General features: G+C 38.7%; 1 protein-coding gene across 3 annotated transcripts; it reads right to left on the bottom strand.

Annotated features, from left to right (window-relative positions):
* Nucleotides 1-866: 866 nt before the first annotated feature.
* FAM221A (family with sequence similarity 221 member A) lies at nt 867-11,814 on the bottom strand. Of its 3 annotated transcripts, none has more exons than XM_058027977.1 (7): nt 11,711-11,814; nt 10,011-10,184; nt 9,303-9,493; nt 6,511-6,717; nt 5,592-5,702; nt 4,646-4,734; nt 867-2,946 (listed from the first exon to the last, which is right to left on the bottom strand). In XM_058027977.1, the coding sequence occupies exons 1-7, from the start codon at nt 11,764-11,766 to the stop codon at nt 2,884-2,886; spliced, it is 891 nt and encodes a 296-aa protein (XP_057883960.1). In that variant the 5' UTR covers nt 11,767-11,814; the 3' UTR covers nt 867-2,883. The 3 variants fall into 3 exon arrangements, with proteins under 3 accessions (XP_057883960.1, XP_057883951.1, XP_057883968.1); XM_058027968.1 differs by lacking the exon at nt 11,711-11,814 and adding an exon at nt 11,271-11,669 and having other exon boundaries at nt 10,011-10,176; XM_058027985.1 differs by lacking the exon at nt 11,711-11,814 and adding an exon at nt 11,271-11,327.
* Between the last annotated feature and the right edge of the window lie 282 nt (nt 11,815-12,096).

Here is a 12,096-nt window from a genome sequence, read left to right as displayed (position 1 = left end):
GCTGGCAAAATACTGATTTGAAAGCCAGCTATTTTAAAAATAAGACATGCTTAAGCACTGCCCAGGGCCTGTACAATTAGGCTTTAACAGCTTAGAGAGCTCATGGGCATGAGAACAAACCTTTTTCCCTGTGCCTGACTCCTTGGACTAGGCTCAGAAACAGTTAATGCTTCCAGCTGAACGACAGATATACCACCACCCAGTAAATCACACAGATGAATTGGTAACTTATCTGTCCCATGATATTTTGTTCAAAGTTCATGGCTGCTCTCAGGAAAACAAACCATCAAGTACCTGTTAAATCCAGCTCTTTATTTAATGAACACTGCTAATGGCACACATACTAGCATTTGATCTCTGCTTTTATAATTTAAAAAAAATATATTTTCTAAAAGACGTATAAAGAAATTTTTTAATAGAATTGGAGACTGTAATATTGATCCTGCAAAATAATTCTTGCTTTTTTAGGATAAATTAAAATTTCACTTAAGATATGACATCAGTGTCCAGTTTTCACAGCCAGAAACGTTATGAGATATATTGTACCTGGTTTTTCATGTATAGATACCAATAAAGTTTCAGGAAAAAAAGTATTATGCAAATACTAAGAAGTCAAAAACATGCCTTCTAGTAAGGAAAGCAAGTATCTTTTGCTTAGACATCATCAACATGAGTGAAAAGTGGTCAGAACTCCTAAGCAGTATTTAATGGTATTGATATATTTATGACCCAAGCTATTTTCCAACTAAAAAGAAATACTACTAAATAAATGTAGTAACTTTTTTATATTCTTAGTGTGGAAGCAGCAAATAAGTTAAAGCACAGAATATTTTTTTAAATTACTTTAATAAAACCAGGTTCTGATTATTAAAGTACAGTTTAGTACAATTAGTCTGAATTTGGCAGAGCTAACATTTAAAACAGACAAATAATGTCAACTCAAAATGTAAAGCAATAAATTATTTCCTAGAATATATGCTCTCAGTATCAAAAGGAACACAAAATAAAAGTTTTTGTAACTATTTGTAACTTCTCTCTTTAACAATATTTTGCTGTGAGAAAGCTGACTTCTGCAACACGCACACAGACATTTCCAGAGCTGCATTCCCCAATGGGTGTAGTAACAGGGAGAAGTAGGAAACTAGAGTAAACTTCCACAATTATGTTTGTAATAATCTCTTTGAAAAATGATTTTTAGCGTTTTTGGGTTTTTTTACTTTTCTTTATGAATGTTATTTATGTTTGTTGGTTTCTTGTGATTACATTGTGAAAACCCCATTTATTTTCAAGACCAAGCAGAGGATGGGTAGAATGGATTGCTTGCCAGGGCCAGAAGAGGGAGCTCAAATGAGTACTTTCATTTATTAGGCTAAAGCAGCTTGTAACTGTAGAATTTAACAGTACAGGTACTTTTAAAAGATTAATTAGAGACTTTGATGCATTATACATTTAAATTAAAACAACAGATCAGTCTCTCTGATTGGCATCTCTAGTAAGGACAGTATAGGCCAGAGTTAAAGGTTCAAGGCTCTCTTAAAACTAAACCTCCACACTACAGGTGATATCTGAACAAAATTCAAGTTGCCCTGCAGTAAATGCCTTCAAACTCACCTCTTTTCCTTTGCCCATCAGGCACAATCAGGCATTCTCTCCAATGGAAAACAAAGTTTTGCAGGCTTCTCCCAATTCTTGCTGTAAAGTCTCAGTACACCTCCTGTAAGGTCTCCTCTCCAGTGCAAGAGACACCTCCAGGTATTTTTAAGAAGAAACTGAGTTACACCTCTCTGTTCTCAAAGCAGAATCAGTTAACTCAGGCTCTGCTTTTGCCTCCTAAGCTGCACTCTCTGCCAGTTATTCTGTACCAAGTTCTTGCTGTGCTGCTTTGCAGAATACATCCACCACACATTCACTAAATTTTATATTTTCCTGTTCACTACCTTTAATGCAACAGAAGTTGCCACATCTGTGAATATGAACAAAGAAAACAAAAGCAAATCTCCCTGAGGTGATTCAGTCAGTGTTGGATTAGACATGATGAAACTTTGGATAAATAACTACGTACCAAACAGCATGCAATTATTGCTTTATATGCTATAAATAACATATCTATTGCCACTTAAGGCTTTCAGAATTTTAGTGTAATAATTGTTATGGATAGTAAAACAGACAAATAGAACTGGGGGAATAGCACCACTAGAGAAATCTGGGATAAAGTATACAAGCAAGATCCCTTCAAGTAGCTCATAAGCATGGAAGTGGGTTTGCAAGTGCATAGAATGTCATATTTTTAAAAAAACATTTATATGATGGCAAGAATGGAGCCTACAGAAGTGTGAGAGAAGAAGGGTATGTTTGAATTTTATGTCAAGGAGATGAAATCAACAGAAAGAGGGAAAAGGTTTAAAGAAAATATTAAAATGTCAATATTAACAGAACAAATCTTACCATATAAAACCCATAACCAAGATGAGTTTAAAGGACTCTACAAATAAAGAAGATGTATCATAAATTCTAAGAATAAGACATCTTTTGTTTGCCCTCTTACAATCTAATATATAACATATCTATTGCCTACAATCTAATATATAAATACAAGGTTATTCTCTCAGACCTTAAACTCTCAGAGCTTAAACCCTCAGACCTGCAACTCTCTAAATATGCTTCTCCATTTTCAAAGAAATATCTGTGTAGCAGTTCTGGAGATTAGAAACACATTGATTAAAGAACCAATTTTATTACCATGAGATAATTGAAAATTTATTTCAGCAAAGGAAAAAAAAAGAATAAATTAATGAATAAATACAGCTATGCAGGTAGGCACAGAGAAAAATACTCATGCAATAATGACCAATGTGCCAAATAAAAAGTATTTATTTATTAATCTCATTGCTTCTTTGATGGCACTGGATTCCTCTCTTTCTGTTTGGCAGCCTTCTCCATTTTCAGCTGTAACAAAAAAAGACACCAGCAGTGGTTCAAACACTGGTTTGCAAATCAGCTAACAATGCAATATTAAATGTCTACATCCAGTCACAAATTTACCAGGGGGATACATCCAGTGGAGAAAGGTACACAACATTATTATCCCAACCCAGCACTGCTCACAAAGGAGCACTTCCATGGCGCTGCAGCTCCTTCCCTAAGGAAACCAGGCTGCCTTATCTCTGCTAATGGCAGTTCAGGTATTTGAGTATCCCCCAAGGCCAGTGTGCCTCAGGAATGTCCAGGGTTTATCTCCATGTCAATGGAAGGTGGAGCAGTTTTATTGCAGATGTCTAACAGACACAGATAGGTGAACCAGCACACATAAAACCACACGGGAAGGGTGCTGAACCTTCATCTCAGAGCCTCCCTGCTGACCCACAAGGCCATGACTTCCTCCTGTAAGATTTTTTCTACACCACAGCCTCTTGTAGCATTGCAAAATTTATCAACACATACACATTTCACTCTGTCATTTCGTAGTAAGACTATTTGTCCAAACAAATACATCTGTTGGTTTTAGAGGCTACAAGTACTGTTATACTAGTGAATGAAATCATATTTAGAGTAATTATATAAAAGGGATGTGGAGACTTTTGCATCCCATCTAACACATACACTGCTGTTTAAAATGCTAGAAAGAAAGAATTAACATGCTTTTTCCAGTCATAAAATAATACCAAAAGGAAACACGACCTCATTGGGATGTCTACAAATTAACATACTGCTAAGCAAATGTTGTTGGTCTACACAAAAATGCATTTTAAATCACTTTTACCCCTTTGGAGGCTTGAGGTTTTTATCTAAAATTTCTACAACCTTTTGCAAAGAAAATAAAATCTCAGGGGGGAAAAGAAACAGAGAAATTTGAATTTGATGTTTTCTATGAACCAGTGTAATATTTGTAACATCTGTCCATATTTTCTGATGATTTACAAAGCAATGAAAACTATTTTGAATTTCACAAAGCTAGACCAGCTTTCTCTTTAACAAAACCTTGTTGCAAGCCAGCAAACAAAATAGCAAAACAGTTTAGATTTTAAAAGTTAATTATGCAACATTGCTTTACAAAAGAATTCATAAACAGTTGAAACATACTTCAGCTGAGATGGTGGAGCTACAGGGGTAATGTGAGAAAAGAATAGGTATTTAAACATGTGAATAACCTACACCACAGGGCATTTAAACTAAAAATAGTGTGGTGGAGGTGGCACCTCTAAGAGGGTGCTACAGATCATCTAAGAAAGACAGACCAAATTTAGCCAAACTTACACAGACAGTCATTAAAAAAAAAAAAACATTCTGGAATTGTATAAGTTAGGTAACAAACACCTAGTCCTAAATGTCAAAGGGAGTTTCTGTGACTCTGCATTGTTGTTTCTTTCTGTCACATAGTAAAATGTTTTGGTTTTCTGTAACAGAGAGTTACCTGAATTAAAATCTGCCTGGTTAAGGTAAATGCCATCCTACACATGACTGACCTCTGAAATCCTGTAGTAGCTCATAACTGTACTTTAAAATTTATGTTAAGAAGCTAGCTTTCCCAGTAATTGAGAAGGAATAATATAATGCATTTATATGCTACTTAAATCATACATTTATGGGGTTTAGATATCCTCTTGTGAAAGTGTATTTAAATTAAGCAATAAATGTAATAACTTGCCCGTTCTTGATAGCGTTTTTCAAAGTAAGCCATGTCATCAGCTTCTGATTGTTTTCCATGAGAAACCTGCCCTGTGGCACTTGAACTACCTGAAAAACAAAACATAAACAGAAAACAAAACCCTTTTTTTATTAATGATACTTGCTATTCCGTTAGTTATATTTTACATTTGGCAAAACCCATTTAAAATGGGAACTCACCTTTATAGACAAGTACAAAACCCAGTATTTGGGACCAAAGAGAAACCTTTTTCAAATAGGCTTGCAAATACTATAAATGTTTTAAAGGAGTTCAACTGTTATATTTATTGGTACATTTTTGTACTAAATTAGGGACATATAATAAGTGTAAGTGATCCATAATCACTTACACTTATTACTTACACATAATCCCACATAGAAAAAGCTTTCTGATGTTTTCTGTGAAACAATGTAATATTTGTAACATCTGTCCGTATTTTCTGATGATTTACAAAGCAATGAAAACTATTTTGAATTTCACAAAGCTAGAACAGCTTTCTCTTTAACAAAACCTTGTTGCAAGCCAGCAAGCAAAATAGCAAAACAGTTTAGATTTTAAAAGTTTAAAAGAAAACAAGGCAGTTTCACTGGATTGTGCTGAGTATGTACAACCCATTCAGATATGATGAGTTTCTAAGAGAAATTAAGAATTTTAAAAACTGATCCAATGAATACATGATATCACTGATGGGAAAGATAACAAGTACTAAGAAAAAAATAATTTCAGGTAAAACACACATCGCAAGCAAAAATAACAAGCGTTAAGTTATTCTAAGCATTTGAAGTACATGAATGTTGTACTAACCCCATAGCAAAGCTTCAATATTCATTTTAATGCCCTGAGCATCCTTCAATTCATTAATAAGATCAATTAATTATATATTAAGTTCTTTCTGTATAACAGTATTACCCTATTTATACATCACCTGCTATTTGTGGCATGGATTGAGCGGAACTCGAAGGTCCCTGAAATGCTTTTAGAAATGGATGATCCATGCTAGTAACTGGGGCTTCTAAAAGTTCAGCAGAAGGAGCACCTGTCAGAAAATAAGGTGAATGGAAACAATAATTAACTCCAGGAGATACAGTCCTAATACACATGCTGGGGTCAGAACAAGGTTACAGATTCATATCTACAACTCTCAGCACAGACCTCATAAACTGGAGTTAACTAAAGCATTACAAGGATGGCTTCAAAGGCATTGAAAAGCTTTGTTTCTTCAATTACTACAGTTATGTTTTCATTTCTAAACTTCAGAAAAATTCAGGAATCCAGATCAGAATTTAAAAAATAAATAATGGGTATGTGGCAATAATAGATAAAACAGTATTTCAGGACAAAACATGTGCATTACTAAATGACACAAAATTACAGAGCAGAAAAAGTATCAAGATCAACTAACATGTGTGTTAAAATTTCTACCAATTCTACCTCTTATTTTTTATGCTGAACAGCTATTAACCTTTGAGTTTGGAAACAAAAATGCTGTGAATATATAACCAAGAAATACCTGGACAGTATTAGGCTAAAGGACTAACATAAATAGAACATGGAAGTACTAGGTTACAGGAAGTGTTAGAAGTTATAGGTTCTCTCTAAAGGACATGCTGCATTTCAAGCAAAAGCAACTGGGTTGAACATCAGAATAGCTGGAAAAGAGTTTTTTTATCAACTTGCTACAGTAAGTAGGACAATGTGATCCCTTAAAACCTTGAGGACAGCTGGAAAGGAAAAGTCTTTCTGCAGTTCTACTCCTATTCATCCAACTTGCCTTCAAACTTTGAAACTCTATTTTGATTTAGTACTTTTCAAAGGTGGAGAATTAAAATTTCAGCTGCACATACCTATTCCACTGTCATCAAGCCTCATGTAGCCTTCTGCTAGAGAGCTAAAACCAGTCAGTCCTCCCATGGCAGCGTAAGGAACATCCTGCCCCACGGGCTTTCCTTGGGCTAAGCGCTCCTCCTTGGTTTCCACAACTGTTTCGTGAGCAAATGCTGGCTGACCACAGGCACAGGTAAAGGAGCTGTGAAAGCCTGAACACTTGGAACCTGAGAAACAAATAAATTAGTGAGATGGTGATGGGATTTAAGCATCCAGTTTATGTGAAAAGGCTGTTTAAAAGAGAAGGAATGACTCCTGGGATTAGATCATGAGGGCCATCCAGTCACAGGATCTTACTGAGCCCAGTTTCAAGTACCTCTGAGGATGGAGATTCCACCTCTCTGAGCAGCCTGGACCAATGCTGGATCAGAAATTTCTTTTCTGATGTCTAACTGCATTTCCTATGTTGCAACTTGTATTTATTGTCAATAGCAACACACCTCTCCGTCCACTTAAAACAAATAAAAATAAAAGTTCTGACATGGGTAAAGCTGACAACCTGCCAGCATTTTGGCAGAATTCCCTCCATGTATAGCACATATCATTGTTGCAGGGCTAATCATACCACAACTTATTACACAAATCACAATTTAAATATCTTTTAAAATTAGCAAAATTTTCTCAGTAGCAAATAGAGACTGTGGAAGCAACAAAAAATAGGTTCTACACAGGAGTATCATTAGACTGACTTTCAGGGATTTTTTTAAGCTTCAGCCACAGGATGGAATTGAAATAGTCATACAAATGTTATGTGACATTCTGAAACAGAGTAAAGTGACCTGTCTGCCCTAGCTGCATCTAAAACTGTCATCAAAGCCCCTCTGGAGCAATGATGTGACCAAGAAATTGAGGAAGTGATGTTGCAAATGTTTCATTATACAAATCACCCTTGTCCCAGCTCACAGTTCATTTTGTGGAGCACCGTAAAAAATTTCTTTAAGTCTTTCATAATAGGTTGATCACATTCTTGAAAATGTTAAAGGTTTTTTAGTATTATTTTGGGCACTCCTCAGTAACAGAACTCTATGTTTGGACACAGAGTACAGTATATGCAACATATACAGAGCAACAAGCAGTTAAGTTTTTCAGTTATAACTTATCTGTCATCTTAGATTTATCAACACTGGACAAGACTGATATCATTACATTAAAACAAAACAAGTCCAAAATAGAAGTAATTCTTGGCACTTAACCGTGAAATCTGTGACGCCCTCAGAAGTGTTTGAGAAACACTAAGCAAAAGACATTGTATATATTAATATTGAAAACACTGTGTTCTATGGATTCAGTCTGAATTATCCAACTGCACATCTAAGATTTTCACATTACATAGTGCAAATTCTTGGAAGGCTGTCATGTAGATATTTTATGGTTTATTCTGTGGGATATGATTCTCAACCAGCAAAAGCTGTTTACACTTTTTTTCTGTACAAAATAGAGACATTCCATGAAAGAAATTTAATAACAGTGCAGAACTCTAGCAAAAAAAAAAAAATCTTCATCTTATGTAATTTGAGGTTTCAAATTAAAAGATCTTTATGCATTATTTATTTCCTGTGTTTAATAATTACTGTTGTTTCATAATATTAACCTCAAACAACTGCAGCAAAAAGCTTCCTCTTCATCCCTTCTCTAAGATCTTGCTGAAACTCCATTCCCATTTGCATTTCTAGACCCACAATCTCTATGGTCATGAACCACTTCATTAGAGTGCTGGCAATAGAATTATTTGGGAACAGAGTACTACTTCCTGTTGACTTGAGAAAAGACATTAAAATATATTTATTGTTGTTATTATTATTATATAATATAATTATACTAAAATATAATATATTTTTATTATTATATTAATGTTCTATACAGCTAGGCAATAGAGGAATGGAGATCAACACTTTTCTCTCCCAGCTACCAAGTTCAGGTAGAAAAGGCACGTGCATGCAGCTGAAGTGACAAACTGCAAACAGGATTTTTTCATAGTGTGTAACTTCAGGCATCTGTCTCCATAATCACTTATCTGAAGCATTCAGGGACTTAAACTCCTTCACAGGTCCAGGCAAAACTAAGGATGTTGTTCTAAACCCTCCTGTGCAAAAGGTGATGTCTTTCTTCCCACTTCTCATCCTTTCTCAAGCATGAAAACACACATTGGTTATGAGAGGAATAGCAGATTTGTCTTTACAAACAAGCTGTGGGTTTGCTGGTAGATAAAACCAGCACTGGGAGATAAAAGAAACAATGGGAAGGATTCCACTGATTGATGAATGGAAAAAGATATTTGCTTTTACAAATTTTAGGTTTGCTGATAAAGGAAATTAGACATTGAAAGATGAAAGAAACAATGGGGAAGGAAAACATCTAAAATCTGCAAGAATTAAAAATTAAAAGGGAGAGTTATACATTAGAGGGAAGTCTTTGGTATTAGGCGCATCGGGAGTCTGTACCTCTCAAGTACCTCAGCCAATGGGGAAAGAGAGAAGGGAAATGCGGCCGGGAAAACAGGATAAAAAGGAGGTTGCGTCCTCCAAAAATACGAGAGATCTCAAGGGAATGCCCCATGGCCTCTCCCCTTATTCGAATAAAGCCAAAAAACGACTCCTCGGTCTCCTTTTAGGACATAGACCTCTGTTGTTTGTGGATTAATTTCCCGGACGGTGCCAAGGGCAGCGCACCCCGCACGCCCTGGGCAGAGCACAGCTCCCTAGGCGCTGTTCCCGCCGGGTTTCCCCCCGGGAATGCCGCAGCGCTGGCTTACAGGCGTTGCAGGGGAAGCCGGGCGCGGCGCTGTGCTGCTCCGCCAGGTGCTTGCAGCGGCAGCGCACGGGCTGGGAGCCGTTCAGGGGCACGAAGCGGTAGGACTGGCACGGGCAGCCCTTCACTCGGCAGGGCACGCTGATGGGGCGCTCCTTGGGCAGCTCCTCGTAGTCTGTTTTGTGTTGTTTGTACCTAGAACAGGAAAAGTAATGACTTTTATAACTTGGCTGGTATTTATCAGAAAACTACCTGAAAAGCTTACTATTCACTTCACAAGTTTTGTTTAGAAGTAGCTTTAATTGTACTTTTTACTCTTAATTGTGAGTATTTACCTTTTTTAAATTTAAGAGTAATTTACTCTTAATTGTGAAATTTCAATTAAATGCATATTAGCAGGTGGTTTTGCATCTATTCATCACAGAAATATCACATATCCTTATGTTGCACTTTGAGAGCACTACTAGAATCAATCCAATCCACATTAACTCATGCCTTGCAGCTGAATTTATCGAGACTACAAAACCATTTTGGTCTCAAAAATATATTGACATTTGCATTTACAAACAGTTGTTGCTATTTGAAACCTAATTTTCTCAACCCATAAACCTTAAATAAATTTGCCAATGCACTACTTTAATGTGTTTGGGAATACTTCACATTTTCCTGATTTTTGAAAACTTTAAAGTGTGAAAGGAGGGAAGCTACCCACCGGTGGGTGCAGAAGCACAGTGTCTCTGGTCCCACAAGCTTACAGTCCATGCCAGTTGGTGATCTCCAGCTCACATACAACCTGTTCTGCAGCCGAGCTGGTAATACTTTTCTTTTGTACTCTTCATATTGCTCGGGAGTAAAGAGCTTTCCTCCATCATCATCACCTACAATTCTGGATACAAGGCAAAAAAAAAAAAAAAAAAACCCAAAAAAAAAAACCACATAAGAAAATAAAAACAAAAGTAGATTTTTCAGAGTTTTTAAAATATATAACAGAACTTTATCTGTAAATGCAAAACAAATCTTGTATTTCATATTACTCTTCTAATAATTTAACAGAACAATAGCTGATTTTTAGAGAATATTTTTTGAATAATGCTCTTTTAAAAAGTTTGCTCTGATGGACTGAAAACCAGTTCTAAGAGAGAAGGAAAAATTTAACACAGCAAACTACCAAGGGTACTTTTGGAGAAAAAAAAAAAAAGCAAGGAGCATCAAGGGTCATGTAACCAGCCAGCTCTGCCTCAGACTTCTTGACTGACCTATGGCAAGTCACTTCACCCATCTACACCCAACTGTATTGCAAATTTGTGTCAGGAGATTAATTTTAGCCTAATCTGAGTATTCAGCTGCAAGCAGGCAACCCCACCGCCATCAAAGCAACAAACATCACATCCAAGTCGTCTTCTGATTTGCAAGAAGACTATGCTGTTTTCTCAATTGAGCTATCACTATGGTCAAATTCAAGGTCACTGAATACCTGGAACTCCTGAGCAGCATCTGGATTCTGCATTTATGGAATTAATTAAGGACAAAAAATAAAATACGTAAAATACAATTGAGACTTAACTGCAGCACTTACCTATGCTAAAAATGATTTTATTAATGTCTGTAAATATTTCAGTTATTATTTATTGGATATGCTAAAATATGCTAAACGAGTGGTTCTTTGTCAAATATTCTGTGGATTTGTGCACTGCCAGCACTGCAGAGCACCAGAATAATGTGCCAACACAACGCTACCATTTGCATGTCAACCCAGCCAACACCCACTGAATCACTGCACATCTTATGTAAGAAATGCCACTGTGCCTTCCTCTGGTGTTTTACTCAAGGTTTTCCTAAACTAAATTAAGATCTCATCTCAGCACAACGACTGTGTTTATTTTTGTTCAGCCTTTCGAGAGAAGCCCTGACAAGACTAGCAAAGACACGCAGCAGTGTAAGGGATTTATACAATGCAAAACTTGGAAGTCACGATGCACGGAATTCCTCGTACTCTGAAGGAGCAGTACGGCTGGCAGATTATCAAATAATGGCTTGAATTGGACGGGACCTTTAAGACCACCTAATTCCAGCGCCCTGCCGTGGGCGGGATGCCGCTGGTAGGCCAGATGGCCTCTCACAGCCCATCTCACGCCCTCCTGGATGCGAGGGACGATGCGTGACTTCACCGCTGACAGCCACGGCTTGCAGCACATCCTCACCGGGGCACACCAGCCACGGCACCTCCGGCTGCGACAGCGAACGGCGGGGGCTGCATGCGGCTCCACGAAGCCGCCGCACACCCCCAAGCAGCCAATTCAGAGGCGGCCATCCCTCCGGGAGGAATGCTGGGCCGGCTGCAGGGGATGCGACACGGCTGGGAACGCCCGTCCCCCGCCCCAGCGACCCCAGCGCGCCGCCCCGTGCGCTCACCGCCGGTACTCCGCGTACTCCTCCAGGGCCTGCGCATCCACCTGCAGCCGCTCCATGCCCGCCGGGCCGCCCGGGCCGCGGGGCTGGCAACGGGCAGGGCCCGGCCGCGCACGGAGAGCGGCAGGCGGGAGACAGCGGGGGCAGGCGGGGCAAAGGCGGGGTACAGGCGGAGGAAAGGCGGGGGACAGGCAGGAGAGAGGTGGGGGACGGAAGGGGACAGGCGGGAGAAGGCGGGGGACAGGCGGGAGGCACCCGGAGGCAGCGCAGGGGAGGCGGGCGCAGGCAGGCAGCTGGCCGCAGCACGCTCCGCACCGGCGGCTGAGGAACGGGCGTGTGCGGGCCCGCGGGCACGGCCAGCTCCCGGGCACGGCCAGGTCAGAGAGCAC

This window comes from Melospiza georgiana, chromosome 1 (genome assembly GCF_028018845.1).
Source record: "Melospiza georgiana isolate bMelGeo1 chromosome 1, bMelGeo1.pri, whole genome shotgun sequence".
NCBI lineage: Eukaryota > Metazoa > Chordata > Aves > Passeriformes > Passerellidae > Melospiza > Melospiza georgiana.
Note: the sequence above shows the minus strand (reverse complement) of the source record. Positions and strands in the feature narration are given on the sequence as shown.